At 45.0% G+C, this 25,174-nt stretch overlaps 2 protein-coding genes across 10 annotated transcripts in view; one reads left to right on the top strand and one right to left on the bottom strand.

Annotated features, from left to right (window-relative positions):
* The window catches only part of casp7 (caspase 7, apoptosis-related cysteine peptidase), a 153,293-nt gene that overhangs the window by 271 nt on the left and 127,848 nt on the right, over positions 1-25,174 (top strand). The window lies entirely within an intron of this gene.
* The window catches only part of nrap (nebulin-related anchoring protein), a 220,693-nt gene that overhangs the window by 164,002 nt on the left and 31,517 nt on the right, over positions 1-25,174 (bottom strand). For 7 of the 9 annotated variants that reach the window (XM_070876611.1, XM_070876610.1, XM_070876615.1 and 4 more), the window contains 5 exons: positions 25,028-25,132; positions 20,082-20,189; positions 3,664-3,768; positions 457-555; positions 24-128 (listed from right to left, as the gene is read on the bottom strand). In XM_070876611.1, the coding sequence (XP_070732712.1) occupies positions 24-128; positions 457-555; positions 3,664-3,768; positions 20,082-20,189; positions 25,028-25,132 (522 nt within the window). The remainder of the gene's footprint in view (positions 1-23; positions 129-456; positions 556-3,663; positions 3,769-20,081; positions 20,190-25,027; positions 25,133-25,174) is intronic. The other 2 variants (XM_070876612.1, XM_070876613.1) reach the window with 2 other exon arrangements.

Below are 25,174 nucleotides of genomic sequence, written 5' to 3'. Positions count from 1 at the left end.
TATTATTGGGTTTTGATACTTACATCACTGTACAGATCAGCATTAGCCTTGGCCTTAACTAAATGTGGCACTTCAAGAGGCAATGTGTACTGAGTTTTGGTCTTTTCATATTGTGCCCGATAATTCAACTGTAAAGAAAAAAACGGAGGCAAAGGTTTATGATTTGTGTTAACTAAAGCGGTTGGGAACAGAGTAAATTAAATATTTCTACCTAATTGAAAAATAATGGTGGGAAAGTGTCTCTTTGTGGATTCTTCCTGCTGAGAATCTTTGCCAACGATGAAAAACAATCTGTGCTTAAACAATATTTTTGCAATGCCTCTAAAAAAAATCTTCACTTAAAGGCAATGTTTTTGAAGCAGGCAATCACTGTATGCCCATAGCTGACAGTGCTATCCTCGGTAATTCATGACACCCCCATCTCCTGGTATTCGTTTAGGTACTTCCAAGACTTACATTGCTTAGCTGCTGTGCATTAATTCTTGCTTGCACTATCTCGGGAGTGTCTGTTACTGATGTATATTTCAGGTTCTCCACATGCTGCCGGTAGTACATCTAAAACCACGAGCAACAGTTCAAAGGAATATAAAGATGAGAAAAGTCAATTGAAACAGTAACAATGGATGCCACATATAAATATCAGAAAATAATATTAAGAATACTTAAAATTAGTGAAAATACTCCGTAACCAGAACCATCTCTTTGTCACAACAAAGCTTAAGTTACAGAATCATAGAATTTTATAACATAGGAGGCCATTTGGCCCATCGCACCTGGTCCAGCTCTCTGAAATCGCTATCCACTTAGTCCTATTCCCCATTCTGTACACTTAATCTTGTTCAAATATTTATCCATTTCACTTTTAATATCTATTATGGATTCTGCTTCCACTGTTTCTGATAGAGCATTTCACATCCTAACACCCTCTGGATTAAAAAAAAACATTCTCCTAATCTCTTCAATCTTTTGGTGATGATTTTAATTTCTGCTCTCTCGTTATTGACTCACTGCCTAGTGGAAATAGTTCGATCTAATTCACCTTGTCAGAATTTCTAACGTCTCTATCATTTCCTCTTAACCTTCCTGTTCTAATGAAAAAAAGAACAGTTCTTCTAATCTCTCTTCATAACTAAAGCTGCTCGTGCCTGCTATCATATTAGTGAGTCTCCACTGCACTTAGTTCATGGCCTTGATATCCTTCCTAAAGTAAGTTTCTAAACATCTAAATTCACTCAGTTTAGTTTTGGGTGCCTTACTTTATGTTATACTCTAACTGTGATCTAACAAATGATTTACATAAAGTTAACATTGCCTCTTTGCTTCTCCAATATATGCTCCTATTTATGGAACCAAGCATCCTATATTTTTACAGCTTTAGCAACTTGTCCTGGCACATGAAAAACAACTTTTGACATTAGATCAAGAAAAAGTCCAAGATCTATGGAACTGTTTGGGTTTTCAAAAACTAGTACACCACAAATCTGCAGTCCCACGTCAGCGATCAGATATGAGTTTAAAAACAACCCTTCAGGTCAACATATTGTTCATTCTTGATTTTAAATCTTACTGTGTTTCTTGAGCCAATGCTGTGTCTGGTTTCCCCAATTTAATAAATAAATTCAAGAAGAACAATGGCTGGGCAGCAGCCCATTCTGAAGCGAAATGAACAAGGTGGCTTTGCAATAGTCCACCCCTTCCGGTTAAAAGTTAAGAGCATTGCAGACTGCCAAAATGCATTGCATCCCAGAGGCATACATTAACCACATTCAGATGGATGCCTTCCCACCCCAACATTCCTGTGGTTTTGCTATCTTTAACTGATCCATATTCATCAGTAAACACAGAGCATCCTAATCCAAAATATCCGACTGTTCTCCATGAAAATATTTTGATATGACAGTAAAGGAAAAAACACGAAGGAGCCGAAATTGCCCCTGACTGGAAACGGGCCGCAAGCACCCAGTTTCTGTTGTTTTCACCGCCGCGGTGGATGAGGTGGCCTCTTGAACGAAATTCTGCTCTTTGGCTTTTTTTCCCGACGGACCAGAAGTCACTTATAATGAGGGCGGTAGTGCAGAGGTGAGCACACTTGAGGGGCGGAAGTTGGGGGGGGTTAGGAGTGACCGCCGCTGTCAGTCATCATGGCATCGCGTCACCACGGCTCTCCCCTTCACTTAAAAGGGGAGAGCCTGCGTGATTTTTAACGTTCGGTGTCACTGGGTCACCAGGGAGGGTTTTGGCCTGGCCACCCCACTGGCCTGGCACTCTAGAGGGGGTGCCAGGCCGCCTGCTGGCCGCCCGGCTGAACCTGGAGGCATAATTGTTGGCCCGACATGGCAGTTGGCCGATTTTTTTAAAAAAAACATGGCGGCAGTGGCAGTGTGTCCTCACTTTAATGGGAGTCGCACGGCCATTTTAGAAGACCTCAGCCTCACTGGACCGCCTCAAAAAAAGTAGATTTTGGCACCGCCCGGCTGGAGGAAGATTTTCTTGGCGGAATTTCGCCATTGGTGGGGGGTGGGGAACATCAGCGGGGTGCACTCTGATGACGCACTTAGGATGGATCACAGCAGCGGAGCAGTAGGGGGGAGCGGGTCACCGCTGGGATACCGCAGGAGCAGAATTTTGATAATGGCGGCCAATACACGAAAAATCGGCAGCCATTGCACTCCGCAGCATGACCGCCGATTTCCCGTGTTAACAGGCCTTAAGGGAAGGGGAAATTTTGGCCCCAAATTATCCAACAAGTTTAGTTCTTTACAAAGGAAGTGGTTAAAATGAGGAATTCTTTGTCACAAACCATAGTAAGGAAAAAAAAACTTGCATTTATATAGCACCTTTCACATCCTCTGGAAGTCCCAAAGTGCTTCCCAGCCAAATAAATACTTTTGAAATGTCATCACTGTTATAATGGCAGGCCAGACTCCCCACCCACCCTTTCCGTCAACGAATGTCTGTCTCACCTGTGACAGAGACTGTAATTCCTGTATTGGACTGTTCAGTCACCTGAGAACTCACTCTTGGAGTGGAAGCAAGTCTTCCTCGATTTCGAGGGACTGCCTATGATGATAATGATGTAGGAAAATACGGCAGACAATTTGTGCACAGCAAGTTCCACAAACAGCATTGAGATAACTGACCAGATAATTTACTTTAGTGATGTTGGTTGTGAGATAAATGTCAGCCAGGACACCAGGAGAACTCCCCTGGTCTTCGAATAGTGCCATGGGATCTTTTGTATCCACTTGGAGACATGGCCTCGTTTAACATCTCATCTAAAAGACAACACGGCTTTCCCCTACTGCACTGAAGTTCTTCATTTACTCTCAAATTTGTTTCAACTATTTAGTATTTGTTTAAATATGTAGGCTTACGCCACCATAAACATTATTCCCAAGAGCTTGTGGCTTGCAACAATTCAGGGTGTAGCACTGAACCATACGGACCTGAAGGTGTTTGGTTCAATCTAGAGTTTGTTAGCTTTACGGCTAAAATAGTCTCATGAAAATAACTGTCTAGGCTTGCTCATGAAGAGCATCCACCTGGGAGATGCAGCAAAGGGCAGTTGGATCCATGCCCTACCAAGAACCAGTACCTTTGGGAGAATAAGATAGAGAGGAGAAAAATAGAGGAAGAATTATTCAAGTGTCTGTCAAATCTTACATCTTTTAATGGGACTAGTTTCTTCAGCGTCTCATATGAAGGTGTAATATCAGCTGGATAAAAGCAAAGCATTTTGTCCCCCTCCACGTCACCTTTATACTTCCTCTAAAAAATACAAGGAAATATTCCAAAGTCAGTATTTTGACATTAAACTTTAATTCTTACAAAGTCAGCAGTTAAAAATTACTGGTGTAACAACATTTTCAAAACTAAAATTGCACTCGCCTTGGGAGTCAGATATCTGTCAGGGGCATGAGCTGAATATCAATACATATCTATATATATTCAGTGAAACACTAGTCTGTTGCTAAGTTTACTGGCCTCAATCAAGTGTGCCACTGTTTATTCTCATATTATATGCCACAAGAGACTAGATTTTGCCACAGCCATGTAATTTTGCTCAGTCACCTTAACATCATGAAATGCTCACAATATGATGATAGATAATGGGCCTGCCTGTCTCTTTTTTTCTCTCTCTCTTAATCCAATCTTTCTTTCCCTGTCTTTAGTTCTCTTCATTCGCTGTTATTACCCACTGCAAATTCCGGGCCATTGACAGTGATGAAGAATTATAATTAAGTTTAATAGGCATGAATTTCCATTAGAGGTTCAGCAGTTGCTCACTTGTCACCGACAATTCCAGCATACAGCTCAAAATTCTTCAGACGCCTCTCTGCCAGCTCTCCACTCGGCCCACTACTTCCAACATTTTCTGCCAGAACCGACTTTGGGCGTATAATTTGGACGGGTGTGTTATAATTACACATAAATGGCAGGAATACAACATGCAATGCAGTTCTCATCATTGGCATCATGGCAACAATGGATACCTGCCCCTCCTCAACAATCCAGTGATGGGGTAGGGGTGTGGGGCGGGGGGGGGGGGCGTGTGGGTGGGAAGTGTGGGCGGTTTGGATATTTAAAGGCCTGGAAAACCAATACAACCAATCTGGCATTTTTAGTTATTAAAGAAATGAAAAATTGTTACTACTCTTCAGTCAACACATGGGCTGCCATTCTCACAACTCTGCAGCAGGGATCGGAGACCTGTCACAGCCATTTTCTGCAGCGGCCCCATCTGAATCCCTGACCCACTGAAAAAAGACAAATGGTACCAGACAAGCTGGTGTTGCGCAGAACTGTCGGCAGTGATGAAGAATTATAATTACATTTAATAGGCATGAATTTCTATTTGTTCATAACGTTCTGTTTTGCTAATTTTTCAAAAAATCAGAATACTAAAACTAATCTACTATCTTATCTCCTAATTATTTCTATATTTTTCTCGCCATGTCAATTTGTTTTTAACATTTTTATCTTCTATGATGTTTTCATCAGCTTACTGTTCTACTCAATGTAATTCTGTTTCTTCCATGATTCCTTGTACTGCTTCAAAACTTATTTACTTATGAAAAATGACATTTGCTTTTTATGCCTTCAACAACCTGTGCATATATATGTTTAAATTATGTACCTATCTATTAAGAACATAAATTGTGATTACATTCCTCTGCTAATGATATTACACTGTGAGATAGTCGCAAATGTAAACAATGTATTGGCCTAAAACTCCGCACTCTGCTAGCTTAGCAGAGGTGCTAAGGGTTACTAAACTAGCGGACAGAGGAATTTCAAATGAATTTCAGGCCTGGAGTTTCCACTCAACTGCACTGTTTTCTTTGGAACAATTCCTCTGATATTGGCGCACCCGGCACAAAAGATAGAAACATAGAAACATAGAAAATAGGTGCAGGAGTAGGCCATTCGGCCCTTCTAGCCTGCACCGCCATTCAATGAGTTCATGGCTGAACATGCAACCCCAGTACCCCCCTCCCGCTTTCTCGCCATACTCACTGATCCCCCCAGCAGTAAGGACGTCATCTAACTCCCTTTTGAATATACTTAGTGAACTGGCCTCAACAACCCTCTGTGGCAGAGAATTCCACAGGTTCACCACTCCCTGGGCAAAGAAGTTTCTCCTCATCTCGGTCCTAAATGGCTTCCCCCTTATCCTTAGACTGTGACCCCTGGTTCTGGACTTCCCCAACATTGGGAACATTCTTCCTGCATCTAACCTGTCTAAACCCGTCAGAATTTTAAACGTTTCTATGAGGTCCCCTCTTATTCTTCTGAACTCCAGTGAATACAAGCCCAGTTGATCCAGTCTTTCTTAATAGGTCAGTCCCACCATCCCGGGAATCAGTCTGGTGAACCTTCGCTGCGCTTCCTCAACAGAAAGAATGTCCCTCCTCAAGTTAGGAGACCAAAACTGTACACAATACTCCAGGTGTGGCCCCACCAAGGCCCTGTACAACTGCAGCAACACCTCCCTGCACCTGCACCCAAATCCCCTCACTATGAAGGCCAACATGCTACCCGTCCTCCCAACCGCCGGCTGTACCTGCATGCCAACCCTCAATGACTGATGTACCATGACACCCAGGCCTCGCCGCACCTCCCCCCGCTCCCAATCTGCCACCATTCAGACAATAGCCCGCCTCTCTGCTTTTACCACCAAAGTGGATAACCTCACATCTATCCACATTACACCTCATCTGCCATGCATTTGCCCACCCACCTAACCCATCCAAGTCACTCTGCAGCCCCACAGCATCCTCCTCGCAGCTCAAACCGCCACCCAACCCAGCGTCATCCGCAAATCCGGAGACACTACATTCAATCCTCTCGTCCAAATCATCAATGTACAGTGTAAACAGCTGGGGCCCCAGCACAGAACCTTGCGGTACCCCACTAGTCACTGCCTGCCATTCTGAAAAGTACCCATTTACACCTACTCTTTGCTTCCTGTCTGCCAACCAGTTCTCAATCCACGTCAGCACACTACCCCCAATCCCATGTGCTTTAACTTTGCACATTAATCTCTTGTGTGGGACCTTGTCGAAAGCCTTCTGAAAGTCCAAATATACCACATCAACTGGTTCTCCCTTGTCCACTCTACTGGAAACATCCTCAAAAAATTCCAGATTTGTCAAGCATGATTTCCCTTTTATAAATCCATGCTGACTTGCACCTATCATGTCACCTCTTTCCAAATGCGCTGCTATGACATCCTTAATAATTGATTCCATCATTTTACCCACTACTGAGGTCAGGCTGACCGGTCTATAATTCCCTGTTTTCTCTCTCCATCCTTTTTTAAAAAGTGGGGTTATATTGGCTACCCTCCACTCGATAGGAACTGATCCAGAGTCAATGGAATGTTGGAAAATGACTCAATGCATCCGGTATTTCCAAGGCCACCTCCTTAAGTAGTCTGGGATGCAATCCATCAGGCCCTGGGGATTTATCGGCCTTCAATCCCATCAATTTCCCCAACACAATTTCCCGACTAATAAAGATTTCCCTCAGATCCTCCTCCTTACTAGACCCTCTGACCCCTTTTATATCTGGAAGGTTATTTGTGTCCTCCTTAGTGAATACCGAACCAAAGTACTTGTTCAATTGGTCTGCCATTTCTTTGTTTCCCGTTATGACTTCCCCTGACTCTGACTGCAGGGGACCTACGTTTGTCTTTACTAACCTTTTTCTCTTTACATATCTATAGAAACATTTGCAATCCGTCTTAATGTTCCCTGCAAGCTTCTTCTCGTACTCCATTTTCCCTGCCCTAATCAAACCCTTTGTCCTCCTCTGCTGAGTTCTAAATTTCTCCCAGTCCCCAGGTTCGCTGCTATTTCTGGCCAATTTGTATGCCACTTCCTTGGCTTTAATACTATCCCTGATTTCCCTTGATAGCCACGGTTGAGCCACCTTCCCTTTTTTATTTTTACGCCAGACAGGAATATACAATTGTTGTAGTTCATCCATGCGGTCTCTAAATGTCTGCCATTGCCCATCCACAGTCAACCCCTTAAGTATCATTCGCCAATCTATCCTAGCCAATTCACGCCTCATACCTTCAAAGTTACCCTTCTTTAAGTTCTGGACCATGGTCTCTGAATTAACTGTTTCATTCTCCATCCTAATGCAGAATTCCACCATATTATGGTCACTCTTCCCCAAGGGGCCTCGCACAACGAGATTGCTAATTAATCCTCTCTCATTATACAACACCCAGTCTAAGATGGCCTCCCCCCTAGTTGGTTCCTCGACATATTGGTTTAGAAAACCATCCCTTATGCACTCCAGGAAATCTTCCTCCACCGTATTGCTTCCAGTTTGGTAGGCCCAATCTATGTGCATATTAAAGTCACCCATTATAACTGCTGCACCTTTATTGCATGCACCCCTAATTTCATGTTTGATGCCCTCCCCAACATCACTATTACTGTTTGAAGGTCTGTACACAACTCCCACTAATGTTTTTTGCCCTTTGGTGTTCTGCAGCTCTACCTATATAGATTCCACATCATCCAAGCTAATATCTTTCCTAACTATTGCATTAATCTCCTCTTTAACCAGCTATGCTATCCCACCTCCTTTTCCTTTTGTTCTATCCTTCCTGAATGTTGAATACCCCTAGATGTTGAGTTCCCAGCCCTGATCATCCTGGAGCCACGTCTCCGTAATCCCAATCACATCATATTTGTTAACATCTATTTGCACAGTTAATTCATCCACCTTATTGCGGATACTCCTTGCATTAAGACACAAAGCCTTCAGGCTTGCTTTTTTAACACCCTTTGTCCTTTTAGAATTTTGCTGTACAGTGGCCCTTTTTTTCTTTTTCTTGGGTTTCTATGCCCTCCACTTTTCCTTATCTCCTTTCTGTCTTTTGCTTTTGTCTCCTTTTTGTTTCCCTCTGTCTCCCTGCATTGGTTCCCATCCCCCTGCCATATTAGTTTAACTCCTCCCCAACAGCACTAGCAAACACTCCCCCTAGGACATTAGTTCCGGTCCTGCCCAGGTGCAGACCGCCTGGTTTGTACTGGTCCCACCTCCCCCAGAACCGGTTCCAATGCCCCAGGAATTTGAATCCCTCACTGCTGCACCACTGCTCAAGCCACGTATTCATCTGCGCTATCCTGCGATTCCTACTCTGACTAGCACGTGGCACTGGTAGCAATCCCGAGATTACTACTTTTGCGGTCCTACTTTTTAATTTAGCTCCGAGCTCCTTAAATTCGTTTTGTAGGACCACATCCCTTTTTTTGCCTATGTTGTTGGTACCAATGTGCACCACGACAACTGGCTGTTCACCCTCCCTTTTTAGAATGTCCTGCACCCGCTCCGAGACATCCTTGACCCTTGCACCAGGGAGGCAACATACCATCCTGGAGTCTCGGTTGCGGCCGCAGAAACGCCTATCTATTCCCCTCACAATTGAATCCCCTATCACTATTGCTCTCCCACTCTTTTTCCTGCCCTCCTGTGCAACAGAGCCAACCACGGTGCCATGAACTTGGCTGCTGCTGCCCTCCCCTGATGAGTCATCCCCCTCAACAGCACTCAAAACAGTGTATCTGTTTTGCAGGGGGATGACCACAGGGGACCCCTGCACTACCTTCCTTGCACTACTCTTCCTGCTGGTCTTCCATTCCCTAGCTGGCTGTGGATCCTTCTCCTGCGGTAAGACCAACTCGCTACACGTGCTACTCACGTCGTTCTCAGCATCGTGGATGCTCCAGAGTGAATCCACCCTCAGCTCCAATTCCGCAACGCGGTCAGTCAGGAGCTGGAGGCGGATACACTTCCCGCACATGTAGTCGTCAGGGACACCGGAAGTGTCCCTGAGTTCCCACATGGTACAGGAGGAGCATATCACGTGATCGAGCTCTCCTGCCATGACTTAACCCTTAGATACCCTTAAATTGGCAACAACAATGTTAAAAGTTACTGACTGATATAAAAAAGAAAAGCTACTCACCAATCACCAGCCAATCACTTACCCCCTTGGCTGTGACGTCAGCTTTCTGTTTCTTTCTACTTCTTTTTTGCCCTCTCCCTGTAGCTGCACAAGTACGCCTTTTATAGGTCTCTCACCGACCCCGGACTCGCGTCTCTCCACGCACCTCCCGACGCCTCTCGCGGCCTTTTATAGGTCTCTCACCGACCCCGGACTCACGTCTCTCCACGCACCGCCCGACGCCTCTCGCGGCCTTTTGTAAGCCCCTCGCCGACCCCGGACTCGCGTCTCTCCACGCACCTCCCGACGCCTCTCGCGGCCTTTTGTAGGCCTCTCGCCGACCCCGGACTCACGTCTCTCCACTCACCTCCCGACGCCTCTCGCGGCCTTTTGTAGGCCTCTCGCCGACCCCGGACTCACGTCTCTCCACTCACCTCCCGACGCCTCTCGCGGCCTTTTGTAGGCCTCTCGCCGACCCCGGACTCGCGTCTCTCCACGCACCTCCCGACGCCTCTCGCGGCCTTTTGTAAGCCTCTCGCCGACCCCGGACTCGCGTCTCTCCACGCACCTCCCGACGCCTCTCGCGGCCTTTTGTAGGCCTCTCGCCGACCCCGGACTCGCGTCTCTCCACGCACCTCCCGACGCCTCTCGCGGCCTTTTGTAGGCCTCTCGCCGACCCCGGACTCACGTCTCTCCACGCACCTCCCGACGCCTCTCGCGGCCTTTTGTAGGCCTCTCGCCGACCCCGGACTCGCGTCTCTCCACGCACCTCCCGACGCCTCTCGCGGCCTTTTGTAGGCCTCTCGCCGACCCCGGACTCACGTCTCTCCACGCACCTCCCGACGCCTCTCGCGGCCTTTTGTAAGCCTCTCGCCGACCCCGGACTCGCGTCTCTCCACGCACCTCCCGACGCCTCTCGCGGCCTTTTGTAGGCCTCTCGCCGACCCCGGACTCGCGTCTCTCCACGCACCTCCCGACGCCTCTCGCGGCCTTTTGTAAGCCTCTCGCCGACCCCGGACTCGCGTCTCTCCACGCACCTCCCGACGCCTCTCGCGGCCTTTTGTAGGCCTCTCGCCGACCCCGGACTCACGTCTCTCCAGTATTTTAAGCACAAATTACATTCAGCACAACTCGAGTTTCCACGCTCTTTTGCGCTCATTTTAAAAACATTGCGCTAGAAGCAGGCCCCACTCACAAAACTGGCCATGCCCCCAGGGTGAATTAAACACCATTGGGAGTTTCTGTGAATTACACTCATTTGCAGGCCTTTGAGGAGGGTATTAATACGAATGTTTTTTAAAGTTTTGATTTTTTTTTTAAATTTACCCCAATCTAACTAGAAAATAGTTTTGTATATTTTTTTTTAAAAAGTCATTTTCAGTCAAATTTGTATTAGTCACAGTGGTAGATTAACACTGTGATTTAAAATGCTTATTGTTTTGTGACAAACCCATTTTCAGCTGTATTAATCAAACTTTACCAAGTTACCCCTCTTAAATATATCAAGAAATATTTTTTAAAGCAACATTTAAAAAAAATGCATTTTAAAACTCTGCCCAATTGCGCTGGTTCATGGCAAATGTTGCATTCGACAGAATGCAAATGAGTTTTGAGTGGAAATTCAGGGGAGATAAAACTTTATAGAATGGGTGCAATTTGCGCTGGAATCACCAATTCTGCCCAAAGCAGAAAATGTCATCTAATGCTACCTTACAAAGAGTTTTCAGGATCTTCAGTCTTTACTAAAGCAATCAATGTGCCAACATTTTTTTTAAATGGAGGTAAGGCATCAAGGAGCAAGGTCCAGAACTGGTGTAGAACATGATACTGAGGCAGTTATAGCTGAAGGTCCAGAATTTGGGGAAGAAGAGCACAGGGGAGAAGCTTATACTGAAAGCAAGATCAGATTGAAAGTAATTGAGGAGAGCAACCAGGTTAAAATTGCGATTGGGAGAGAGTGACGAAGGTTGTGACTTACAGCTGCTGCAGGATAAGAGGGAGGTTGCGGAGAAATGTCAGGCCACACGATGATTTTTGGGAGTTGTAGTGTGATGACTTAATTTTGTCGCACCATTCTCACAGTACAATTGTGCTTTCCTGCATTTATTTTGGTGGATGCCGAGGCTATACAGTGGCATGTAGAAGTTTAATGTAGTTGTTTGGCTCAGAACATTGGGCCTTGCCTGAGCAGAATGAGTCATGACATACGGAGGGAGCATATATATGGTCAAGGTCAGAGATATGCATGAGGCCCAGTGGATCATGCATGCAGGCGGAGGGGAGAAATAGCCGAAGCGATTGGGAAATGGTACATATACTTCTATGACTTTTTTTCTGAATTGTTATATTTATTATGTGGGGCAGTTATAAATATTGGCCAAGATATTGCAGTAAAAATAACGGTGAGGCTATCAGTGCTCACCATTATTAAAGAGTAAATTGGACAGCAACTGTCGGTGACCAATCATGCATAGTTAGGATAGGATCACAGGAACAGGAGTAGGCCATTTAGCCCCTTGAGCCTATCCCACCAGTCAATGAGATCATGACTGATCATGGAAATCAATTAAAAATGGAAATCAGGAAGTTGCTGTCCGAGCTGTTCTGCTCCTCCAGAAGCTTTGCTACACCGGTACCTCGCCCAGAGACTCGGCATTCACATACATGGAATGGCCTGAAGTTGCGATACTTACGTGATAGATACCAACTAAACTCACCAGAAAAAGTAAGGGCTTGTCCATTCCAGTGTAAGTAAATTTTGAATGGCATTGTAAATCTTAATTACTGTCAATCAACCTCCCTGGCTCTGAAAATTAACTTTTACAAGTGTGCAGTCTCATTCCATCAGATTTTAATTATTGTTGGAGATAGAAAATAAAAAAATGTAAATAATATTTTAACTTTTTCTTTCTGACTCTTATCTCTGTCTTAATCCCATCTTTCTTTCCCTCTCTTTATTTTTTTTTTCTGTACATGATTTAGCATTGAAATTAACTATTCTATCTGACACTTCCTGGTTCAGACTCTGCGTGCCTCATTAATGATTCTTCAATCTGATTGGTTAAGGAGGTGAACAGTTGCTTGCTTTGTTCACACAGGTCCCAGATCCCCTGTAGAAATAGATCTCCAATCACTGCAAGTTCCAATGCAGATTGGAAAATTGCAAATGTAACGCCCCTATTTAAAAAAGGAGGCAGACAAAAAGCAGGAAACTATAGATCATTTAGCCTAACATCTGTGGTTGGGAAAATGTAGGAGTCCATTATTAAAGAAGCAGTAGCAGGACATTTGGATAAGCAAAATTCGGTCAGGCAGAGTCAGCATGGATTTATGAAGGGGAAGTCATGTTTGACAAATTTGTGGAGTTCTTTGAGGAAGTAACGAACAGGGTAAAGGGGAACCAGTGGATGTGGTGCATTTGGACTTCCAGAAGGCAATTGACAAGGTGCCACATAAAAGGTTACTGCACAAGATAAAAGTTCACGGGGTTGGGATAATATATTAGCATGGATAAAGGATTGGCTAACTAACAGAGAACAGAGAGTCGGGATAAATGGTTCATTCTCTGGTTGGCAACCAGTAAGTGGGGTGCCGCAGGGATCAGTGCTGGGGCCTCAACTATTTACAATCTATATTAACGACTTGGAAGAAGGGACTGAGTGTAATGTAGCCAAGTTTGCTGACGATACAAAGATGGGAGGAAAAGCAATGTGTGAGGGCACAAAAAATCTGCAATAGGACATAGACAGGCTAAGGGCCCAAATTTCCCCAGCCACCGAGAGCGGCGTAAGTTAGGGGTGGCACGCTGACTTTGAGAGCCAAAAAAAGCGCCAGAAATTTACCTTTCAATTTGGCTGCTCCCTCGTCGTCCGGATCCATCGACGTGGCGCTGCAGAGCCTGGGGGGGGGAACGGAGCTTCGGCCACGCTGCGGGGGGGCGGGGCTTGGGCCCAGCGTTTTGTGGAGTGCCGGCAGGGGGATGCATGTCCGTTTGAGCATGGCGATTCAGCGTGCGTGCATGCGCAGTGCAGCAGGAAGCTTGGCAATTGGCCAATTAAAGGGAGAGCGTCCTCAGTATCATTGGTAATGGAGCATACATAAAGGTAAGGTTTGAATATTGATTTTTGTGTGACTGAGGCAGTGGAAAGGAGTGCTGGATAGATGGAAGAAAGGTGAGAAGTGTGATTTTTGAACATTACCTGCATGTGAGTCCAATAGATGAATAGCGCAAGAGCATGCAAGGCAAACAAAGAATTTCCTCCATGAGGATGTGGAGAAACTAATCACTGTAATTGAGGCGAAATGGCTGGAGCTGGATATGAGCAAGAATGGTCTGTCAAAAGTTTCACCCAAGGAAATGAGAAGAAGATGGAACCTAGTTGCAGAAGAATACTCCGCAGGGTTCATTACCGCAAGATCTGTAAGCCAGTGCAAGAAGAAATGGCAGGACGTTGGTCAAGTAGTGAGTGTAAGTAATATTTTCATCTTTAGATTGAATTGCAATTGAAAATGTGACCATCTGTATGTGTCCCATCCATCAGAAGCGCACCATGTCTGAAAATTAATATTTTCATCATTGGCCCACAACAAAAGGGAGAGAACTAGAACAGGACGAGAGCCGTCAAATCTGCACCAACTGTCACCCCTGGAACAGAGGGTTGCTGCCTTGCTGAGTCGCATCGACAGAAAAAGAATCAGCTCTGCACAAGCTGGACCCACACGCGAGGGTGAGTGTGAGTCATTAAAATGCATAGTCACTCTTCAAATCAACCTGCTGACTGGCCTGCTACGCATCAGACTACTCATGCCACCCATCCTGCCCCCTCCTGTGCTGCTAACCATTTGACTGTTCTGTTGTATTTTGCAGAAGAAGAAGATACTCCTCAAGATCCTGAAGATCCACCAGAGGATCCAGATGTGTGCGCTCCAGACCAAGGCGGGTGGGGGGAGGAGGGGTCCATGGAAATGTGTTCACGGGGGAATGCTGACCGTGATATGGATCAGGCCATAGTACAGGGCATCACACTGCCAGAAACCTCCATGAGCTCCTCGGCAACATTCCATGGGTTCACACCTTCCGAGGTCACGGGTCCCAGTGGCAGGTGGGAAATGCATCTTGGGACACCGTCCCAGCCTGTGCCTCACGCTGGAGAGCTGCCACTAGACAGACCCACGGTGAGGGGAAGGAGAAGCCGACCAGTCTCTCCTGAGATGCAGCCCTCAGCTGACGTTAATCAGGTTGTTTCATTGGGTGAGGAGACCAATGCCCTCGCAAGATCACTCATGGCGGCCATCAGTGGGGTGTGTGACGAGGCAGCGACACTGTCGGGTGAAATCTCTGCACTAAGACGGGAAGTGAGGGCGGGCAAACAACTCGCTTCTGCAATAAGGGCACAAAGGCTGGATACTCAAATGCCACTCCCACTTCAATCCATGCACCAGCCACCAGTGAGACCCAAGCTAGGCCCCCAACCACCATCCCTCACCACCATCACCGACCCTATGAGGAAGTGCACTTTCCCCGAGATGTGAGTGAGGGATGGGTGCAGTGTTTCTTTGCTGTTGTTGTTGTTGTTGTTTTCATTGAAGTGCACTGTAAAATTTCCAATAAAAGATATTTTGCATTAAAACTGAATCATGCTCCATTAGGACCACTGTAGAGCCAACTGTAAAAAGTAAAAATCCCTCACCCCTACAGTCATGCGTGCCTGCAGCCCCTAGCCCTGGGGAGGGCTAGCCGGTGCATTCTGCAGTCGGCAAGGTAGGACTGCTCTATTTTAATTTATTTTTATCTTTCATTTATTTTTGATGTTGTGCAGCTGTTGTGCTGAAGATGTTGTAATGTTGTGCTGATGTTGTGAAGGTCTTTTAGCTTTAGAATCCTCTATCCCACCTTCCTTCCCCGCCCCCCCGCTACCCCCCCACCCCACCCATCTCTGGTTACCTGCGCTGATTTCTTAAATGTAGGTAAGGTTTTTCTGTGCCTACAAAAGTGGCCACATACACTGGCCTTGTCAGCAGATGTCAGATTTGAGGTATTTGACAGACATCAAAAATGTTATATTAGAGACATTTATTTAAACTATAAGTGAAGGTACTTTATTTTAAACTATTGTGCCAATGGCAAGTAAATAATTTAACTTAGAGAAGTCAACAAACCATATGGCTGAGGGAGCTGAATGAATATCAGCAGAGGTGGTCATCAATCCTGTGTGCTTCAGTGGCTTTTATTTCAAAAGTGTATATTGATTTACCTCTTGCATACCTTTCAGCTTACTAACTGTTCCAAGCCAGCTTTCCCTTATAGTGCCATCTTAGCTCACTCTTTAAACTTTTATTTAACCCGGCAGAATTGGACAGAAACCAAATACAGCTAATATTCAAGTTAGTCATAAGTTATCGTAATGATTTGCCTTTTAAAAGGGATACATATTGAAACACTCATTAAATAAATTCCTTGGTGCCATGCTCACTCATGGCTTTATATGCATTCACTAGTGGACCTCCCATCTCACATGCTAAGTCAGAGGACACAATACTTGATAAGGACAGGAGCAATATAGCATGTAATGTACAATGCTTTATTCTGCTGTGTGTAACTTGGTGTGTCCCTTTAAGGTCATGAGGTGTAATTGTATTGTGCATTCCTAAGTTCAGTTAGAGGCCAATTGGCCTCAGGCAGATTAAAAAGTATTACAAAGTATATACAGCACAGAAACAGGCCATGCGGCCCAACATTTCCATGCCGGTGTTTATGCTCCACATGAGCTTTCTCCCACCCTTCTTCATCTTGCCCCATCAACATATCTTTCTATTTCTTTCTCCCCGTGTGCTTATCTACCTTCCTCTTTAATGCCAAATGCTATTCATGTCAACCACTTGTTGTGGTAGCTAGTTCCAAATTCTAACCAGTTTCTGGATAAAGAAGTTTCTCCTGAATTCCCTATTGGATTTATTAATAACTATCTTATATTTACGGCCTCCAGTTCTGGTCTTGCCCACAAGTGGAAACATCTTCTCTTCGTCTTCTCTATCAAACTCTTTCGTAATCTTAAAGACCTCTATCAGGTCACTCCTCAGTCTTCTCTTTTCTAAAGAAAAGAGCCCCCAGCCTGTTCAATCTTTCCTGATAGGTATTATAGATTTGACTGGCTTTATATTTTTGTTAGCATTACTTATAAATCTGCATGTGTGACACTGTGGGAATGGGTTGTAAGTGAACTGGCAATGAGTTGGGCAAGTCGCATTGGCCATGAGTGGGCTGGTACCAGGTTGGACTGGGCCCTCACTGGGTGCGGAGGTGGGGGTCAGGGAGAAGATTCACGGTAGGTAGAGCAATTGTAGGTGATGAATTCTAGCATACATAACATTACTCAGGACCAAGAGCATTCCTGAAAACAGCCGCTCAGGAACCCACACAACAGCCTCTAAGTAAACACAGGTTCAGGTCAACTAGAGTTGAATTGCTGTTGGGTCAGGTAACTTTCATGCCGGAGGTAAGAAGTGCAGGTCAGAAACTCCTAGCATTTTAAGATTTTTTTGTGTGTCTGTGCACATTATGGACCCAAATTTTCCCAGCCACTTAGAGCGTCGTACATCGACATGGTGCACCGACTTCGTGGTGGAGAAAACGCGCCGAAAACTTACCGGGATAATTTGACCGCTCCTAGATCCCTGTAGTCCCGTGGCGTGGCGCTGAAAAACCTGCAGGGGACAGAGCTTGGGTCGCGCTTGCTCAGCGCAGCCGGCAGGGGGTGGGGCTTGGGCCCAGTGTGTCTTCGACTGTCAGCAGGGGGACGCATGTCCGTTTGTGCGTGTGCGCATGCGCAATGCGCATTGAAGCGTGCGCCCGTGCGTAATGGGTCAGGAACCTTGGCAATCGGCCATTTAAAGGGAGAGCGTGCTCAGTGCATCAGCAGCATTGGCAGTGGGCCTTTTTGGAAGGTGTTAATATTGATTTTTGGGTGGCTGAAGGAGTGGAAAGGAGTGCTGCATAGGTGCATGCAAGGTGAGAACTGTATTTTTTCAACATTACCCGAGTGTGAATCCGATACACCAATGATGCAAGAGCATGCAACAAGAACGAAGAACTTATTGCATGAGGAAGTGGATAAACTAGTCATTGTCATTGAGGACAGATGGCAGGAGCTGGATATCAGTAAGAGTGGTCCCACAAAAGTTTCACCCAAAGAAATGAGGAGACACTGGAACCTAATTGCAGAAGAATTCTCCGCAGGGGTGAAGACCGCAAGAACTGGAAGCCAGTGTAAAAGGAAATGGCAGGATGTTGGTCAAGTAGTGAGTGTAAGTATTATCTTGAGTTTTAAATGGAATTGCAATTGTTACTGTGATCATCTGTATGTGTCCCATCCATCAGAAGCTCACCACGTGGCAAAAATTATATTTTCATCTTTGTAGAAGAAATTGGCCGACAACAAAAGGGAGAGAACTAAAACAGGAGGAGGGCCGCCAAATCTGCATTAACTATCACCACTGGAACAGAGGGTCGCTGCCTTGCTGAGTCGCACTTGCAGAAAATAAAAGCAGCTCTGCACAAGCTGGGCCCACTCGCCCAGATGAAAATGCATCGTCGCCCTTCAAATCAACCCGCTGACTGGCCTGCTACGCGTGCGACAACTCATTCCACACATCCTGCCCCCTCCTTTCCTGCTAACCATTTGACTGATCTGTTATATTTTGCAGAACAAGATGATAATCCTGAACATCAAACAAGACTATCCAGATGCGTCCGCTCCAGACCAAGGCGGGTGTGGGGAGGAGGGCTCCATGGATCTGTGTTCAGGGGAGAATGCTGATCGTGATATGGATCAGTCCATGGTACAGGGCATCACTTTGCCAGACATCTCTATGAGCTCTGCCACGACATTCCTTGGTTTCACAGCTTCCCATGTTGCAGGTCCCAGGGGCGGTGGTGGAATGCAGGTTGGGCTCACCGTCTCAGCCTGAGCCTTGCACTGGAGGGGTGCCGCTTGGCAGACCCACGGCGAGGGGAAGGAGAAGTCTCTCCTGAGATGCAGCCTTCATCAGATGTACATCAGGTTATGTCATTGAGTGAGGAGACCAATGCCCTTACCCAATCACTCGTGGTCACTGTCAGTGGGGTGCGTGATGAGGTTGCGACACTGTCGGGAGAAATATCAGCACTGAGACGGGAACTGAGGGCGGGCATGTCAGAGGGAGTGCAAACGATGGCAGAGTCCATGAGGGAGCTAGCTGTTGCAATAAGGGCACACAGGCCTGACAATCAAATGCCATTCCCACTGCAATCCCCACACCAGCCTCTGTTGAGACCCAAGCCGGGCCCCCAGCAACCCCCCCCACCCCCCTCACCGCCCGTATGAGAAAGTACACATTCCCTGATATGTGGGTGAGAGATGGGTGCAGCCTTTCTTTGCTGTTGTTCTTGTTGTGGAAGTGCATTGTAAACTTTCCAATAAAAGATTTTTTGCATTAAAACTGAATCATGTTCTATTATCACCACACAACATTTAGGAACAACTATAAAAAAAAACATCCCTCACCCCTACAGTCAAGCCTGCCTGCCACCCCTAGCCCTGGCCAAAGGGCTAGCCGGTGCTTTCTGCAGTCGACAAGGCAGGACTGCTCTATTTTCTGTAGTTGATTTATCTTTCATTTATTTTTGATGATACCGTGAAGATGTTGTGCTGAAGTTGTTTTGATGTTGTGCTGATGCTGCGAAGGTGCTTAGTGCTTTAGAATCCTCTAACTCACCTCCCCCCCCCCCCCAATCTCTGGCTATATATGCTGATTTCTTACATGTAGGTACGGTTTTTCTATGCCTATAAAAGTGGCCACATACACTGGCCTAAGTTAGTTTGAAGTAACTTTTAGCTGGCCAAATTTGCTTCTATGGCCAAAACAGGCGAGAGTGTCACGCCCCCTTTTGGAGAAAAAAAAGTAACCTAAAAAAAACCTAACTAACTGACTTACACTGGAGCAAGTTAAATGGGGAAATTTGCGATTTAGTTACTCCAAAAAAAGCTACTTGCTCCAAAAAAAAGCAGGACAACTCCTGGGGAAATTTGAACCCTAAATCCCTTTTTCAACATATCAATAAATAAATAGTGGGATAGATGTACATGTAAGCTATTCTGATCCACAGTATACTTACTTGCTAACAATATTTAATCCATGTAGGCTGGCAGATTAGCAGCAATACTGCAATATTTGCAATTACATTTGGTGCTGTAAACTGATTTTGATTGTATTTCAACAACACATATTACACAACATGCCAGCTTGTCATGAGTGCTACAAACCATAATTCACTTCTGAGCCACTGCACTGAATGGCACAAGTCAACATCTAAAACTATGCAAAAACATCTAAAATTACTCTCTTTAAAATGTTTTATAGCTCCAAACAATTGTATCCTGCATAGGCTTGGAGTGTTGTCACTTGCAGATCACACATACCATAGAACAGATCCGATTAGCCCTACTTACCATCAACACTATTATTTACATAGAATGGGGTTTTCACTGGAGTCAAAAATAGTTACTAAACAAAAGTACCACAACAGTGAATTTAAAGATGAATTTGTACCATTGCTACTTTTATTTCTACTTACGTCACTTGCCAAGCCTCCAACTTTCATACAATGTAGTGTACGACAGTCCATGCCAACTCCTTCATAGTGGCCTTTCACTTGGCTTTGGTAGGTTTCTTTGTACTTGAGCTGTAGAAGAAATAGAACAAGTTAATTCATTTGTTTCATTTTTCCATCACAAGCTACTTAACCAGCATAAATTGCCTGGCTCTTTATTTACTTGCTTTTTATTTTTAGAAATCAGCTTATGCATCAGTATAGATATAGAAGTCTTCCTCGATTTTGAGGGAGCACCACTTATGCTAAGTTTACTGTAACTGTTACTAATGCACTTTTAAGTACAATTATCCTCAGCACAGTCGTGAAGACAAAACCCACCCCCCCCAATAAAAAATAGTCTAAGTTGAAAATAATCTTTCTTGAGCTACGAGGTTTATTTATGTCAGACAGAAGGAAATGTGAGTTAGTGGGCTGTATAGTTACAGCTCACACAATGCTTTATTCTCGGAAAAACTCTGCTGTCTGAGCAAGAAGGAGGACATTCATGTAATAGAGACTCCGCTGCATTAAAGATGGGGTGCCTTAAATATCAGATTTATACACCAGTTATATATTACATAGTATTACATTGAATTTACAGCACAGAAACAAGCTATTCAGCCTAATAGATCCATGCCAGTGTTTACGTTTCACATAAGCCTTCTCCCACTCTTGTTCATCGAACCCCATCAACATATCCTTCTATTCCTTTCTCCCTCATGTGTTTATCTAGCTTCCCCTTAAATGCATCTATGCTATTCGCCTCAACTACTCCTTGTGGTACCGAGTTCCACATTCTAACCACTCTCTGGGTAAAGGCCTTTATCCTGAATTCCCCATTGGATTTATTTGTGACTGTCTTATATTTATGGTCCCTGGTTCTGGTCCCTCCCGCAAATGGAAATATCTTCTCTACTGGGACTCTGGTTCTTTTTTTCCTCCCTACTCTAAAGACACTGATGCAAAATGTAGCATCCCAACTGCCAACCTAGCGAGCGAAGATCTGATAAACTCAATGGAGACCAGGGATCAAACCTGGGACCTTCTGGTCTGTGTGACCAGCAAAGCCACTGGAGGAGCTATAAAAGTGCCATTTATGCGGACTAGATAGTGTAGAGCGTAATCATTATCCTTTCACCTAAGACGCTTGGGTTTCAATCCAGCTGTGATATAGAGGATGAAAGGTTCTCTTTCAGTCCGCTGTAGAAGTCTCAGGTTGCAAATTCAAATCCGTGCAAGATAATTTCTTGAAAAGAATCTGATGCTTCTCAACATCAACACAAAAGCTAAATATAACTGTATCCACACAGAGTCTAAACCAGGAAACGTAATGCCAAATCATGTACAGAAAGTGAAATAAAGAGAGAGAAAGAAAAATGGGCTAAAGAGAGTTAAAAGAGAATCATGATTTATTTTAAATCTTGAACAATATTTCAAATCTGAAGGAATGAGACTCCACACTTGTAAAAGTACACTTTTAGTACCAGAGAGATTGTTTGATAGTAATTAAGTCTTGTCATACCGTTAAAAATTCACTTATACTTGAACGGACAAGCCCTAACTTTTTCTGGCGTGTTCAGTGGATATCTAGTAAGTTCATGACCTTCCACATGTTTCAATGCCACGTCTATCGGCGAGATGCGCAGCTTCTGAGGGAGCTGGACAACTTGGATAGCAACTTCCTGAGCAAGGTTGAATGCGGCTTTGCAGTAATGTTTTGTGATCTACTGAGATCATCGAAAGGTTTGTGCCACTGCAGCCTGATCCTCCTGACGACATCCCTGCTTGTGGATGTTGCTGTTCTATTTATTCCTTAATAACGGTGAGCGCTGATAGTCTCACTGTTATTTCTACCACAAAATTCGGGCCACAAAGCAAAGTAATAGGAGCTTTCTTCTACATGTTGTGAATGCAATAACTGTTAGACGGAGTACTGTTTAACTTCAAGAGGTATGACCTTGGCTCTGCTTTATTATGGCCCAAAGTGACTAATATACAAAATGGCTGGCCTTTTATACTTGGGCTCCAACAGTGACGCCATCTGGTGGCTAGTGATCCCAAAAGTACATACATGACAATACCCCCCTCTGAGATATTAACACAGTCTTTTACAAATTGAGACAGTCCAATGTTTTACGCTCCCGGGTTGACCATCTCAGTTCAACTCCAGCCTTGGGTGAGTGTTCAGAGTCTGTTGTGACTGGTGGCTGGGTGGCTGACCTGGTGGGAGTGGCAATGGCCATGTCAGGGGTTGAAAGTCCATTTGCTTGGGTATGGCAGACCAATCACCTTTGAAGATGCAACTCTACACCACTGATAAAATCGGGTCCTGGCTGGTCCAGGTCTTAACTTGTTGAGCCGTGACAGGGGTTCCTTCACTCTCAAAAGCATCCATAACTAACAATAGGTCCGCTGGTTGTGGCGTTTCCACCTCCGGTGTGGGCAACGGCAGATGGCTCAAAGCATTGGCACAATTCTTGGTGGCAGGTCCATGGCGAATGACATAATCATAAGCGGATAATGTCAGTGTCACCTCTGAGTGTAGGATGAAGCATTGGTATTGATACCTTTGTTTTCAGAGAACAGTGAAATGAGCAGCTTGTGATCTGTCTCCAGTTCAAACCCATACACACAGGCTAGTGCTTCTCTCTCTACCATGCTGTAGGCTTTATTAAGGCCCAAAGTGACTAATATACAAAATGGCTGGCCTTTTATACTTGGGCTGCACACATGTGCGTGCAGCTCAATGGCCTCCAACAGTGATGCCATCTAGTGGCTAGTGATTCCAAAAGTACATACATGACACTACATCTGGCTAAATTGTATTGTATGTCAAGTGATCATGGAAAACCAAAAAATACAAGTTACAGTCACCACGAAAGTTTGACCTAAGGGCTGCGATCTCTCCACCTGTTGCGAGACCAGGACGGCCGGCATCGGTGGAGTGTGGAAAACCCGCTCCCGGCTCCATCCCACTCACTTGAAGCAACCTTCCCTGGATGGGGCTTGTTAAGCCTGCCCTGCGCGGTTCCCGGCCAATTACAGGAAGCGGGTCTGATGACGTCATCTGATGTCATGTCATCAGCCGGTTTCCTTAAAGGGACCATGCCTACTTTGATTTTGACAGTTCTTTTGTCAGTGTTCTGCAGGATTGAGGTACACAACTGCACCCAGGCTCTCCCATCACTCCCTGCAGACGCTTATGGAGGGAGTCACAGCATGCAGGAGTTCCTTTTCCCTTCCAATGGGCGGACGAGTCCTCCCCAGGACACCAACGCAGCCTGGTTGCACATTGTACAGGAGGGCACAAGCAGGGATGTCGTCAGGAGGATCTGGCTGCAGTGGCGCAAACCTTTCAATGATCTCAGTAGATCACAAAACATTACTGCAAAGTCACACTCAACCTCATCCTGCTGTGCTACTCATCACATCCTCATTACTCTACCTTTCCTCCTGTACCCCTGCACATCCTTACACACACCAACTTAAACTGCACATCCACCCATCCCTCTCTATCTATATATATTATGTTCCCCATCTCAGTAGCCAACTCTCACACTCACCCTCTTCCTTGTCCAATCATAGCAACTAACAACACACAAGGATAGGCACTTGGGTCCTTTAGCTAATGTCCATGTGAAGTTTATGTTGATGTGTAGTGAAACATTGAAATCTTTATTTTCAAAACTTTGTGGAAAGATTTGTTGGCAGCTTTGGATGTGGCTTAGTTACTTGTAATGAATGGTGAGACATAATGGTGATGAGTGTGAAAGGAATGGCTTGGGCATTGCAGGGATACTTTATGGTGCTGGTGTGGGGTAGTGCCAACCTGGCACATCATGTGGCAACCAGGATATACAACATCAAGTCAAATAAATGTGGCCATGGTGAGGCAATCCCTGGTCTACCAGGCAGCAATATGGTCGGGTACTGATGCCCTGTGTCTTGTGCAGCATCAGTTGATTGAGGAGAAGGTTGGTGTTGTTGTTGGTGATGCTGGTGTGTTTAGTGATGTTGGTGTTGGGGCTGATCGTGGTGGGATTCCGAGGACCAAGGTATGTTTTTTTCAAGGGCACCAATGCTGCTGGAATAGATGGCAGGTGAGGTTGAGATGACAGAAGCGATCTGTCACTGGTGAGAGAGGTTGCTCCAAGGAGGTTGACAGTGAATAGTGCATACAGCTCAAATGTTTCTTCCAAATCCTGAAGGCTTCAGCTTCTGACATTGGAAAGTGAACAGCTGTGAAATGGTAGCTTTTATACCATTCCTGCAGCTGTCAACTAGCCAAAGCAATAGAGAGTCACTGAGAACCCAACTCCACTTACCTGGCGTGTTCCCCGAGGGACCACAAACTCGTCAAAAGGTTGCTAAAATTGTAAGTGCCAGCTTTTATTTCTCTTAAGTAACATTCAACTATCTGTTAACTACCTTAATTAATTGGCGCGCCGCTTGGTGTCATGTCTGCGATCGGCAGGCAGATCCAACAGTTGTGAAACTGAAATGGAGGCAGGTTCAGAGTGGGATCTGCCCCGCTGTCAATCAGGGCCATTTTGACAGCAGGTCCACCTCCAAATCAGGGCTGGAATGATTCCGGCCAGGATGTGGGTATTGGTAAAGATATCAGCTACACCATATCTGGGGTGGAATATCAACATTTAAGTCAATGAATAAATATGGATCTTTATATTTTCAAGATTACCACTAAATACAAATTGGAGGAAAATACAGTTCAAGTCGTATTAGTGGAAAAAATACAAACGTTCATGCAGCAACATAAATGATTCCCCAATTATCATTAAACTGAATGCACACTTACATTCCTAACACAATTTACACAAAGGCTTTCGAACCTATCAAACCGAATTAATATTAGTCTCAGCACCCAATGATTTTAGCCCTAAAACCAGCACAAAGTTGAGATGACTCACATCACTAGTAAATTTAGACATCTTCACAATATTCTTGAATTGAGGTGTCTCACAGTAGTTAATGCTGTGACCTTTAGATGTGCCTAGGGCCTTCTTGTATTCTATCTGAAAAAGTTATAAATAAAATAGTTAAGTAGCAGCAATGTA

The sequence above is a fragment of the Pristiophorus japonicus genome, chromosome 3, assembly GCF_044704955.1.
Source record: "Pristiophorus japonicus isolate sPriJap1 chromosome 3, sPriJap1.hap1, whole genome shotgun sequence".
NCBI classification, from domain to species: domain Eukaryota; kingdom Metazoa; phylum Chordata; class Chondrichthyes; family Pristiophoridae; genus Pristiophorus; species Pristiophorus japonicus.
The sequence above is the reverse complement of the archived record's forward strand: the minus strand, read 5'-3'. Positions and strand labels throughout refer to the sequence as shown.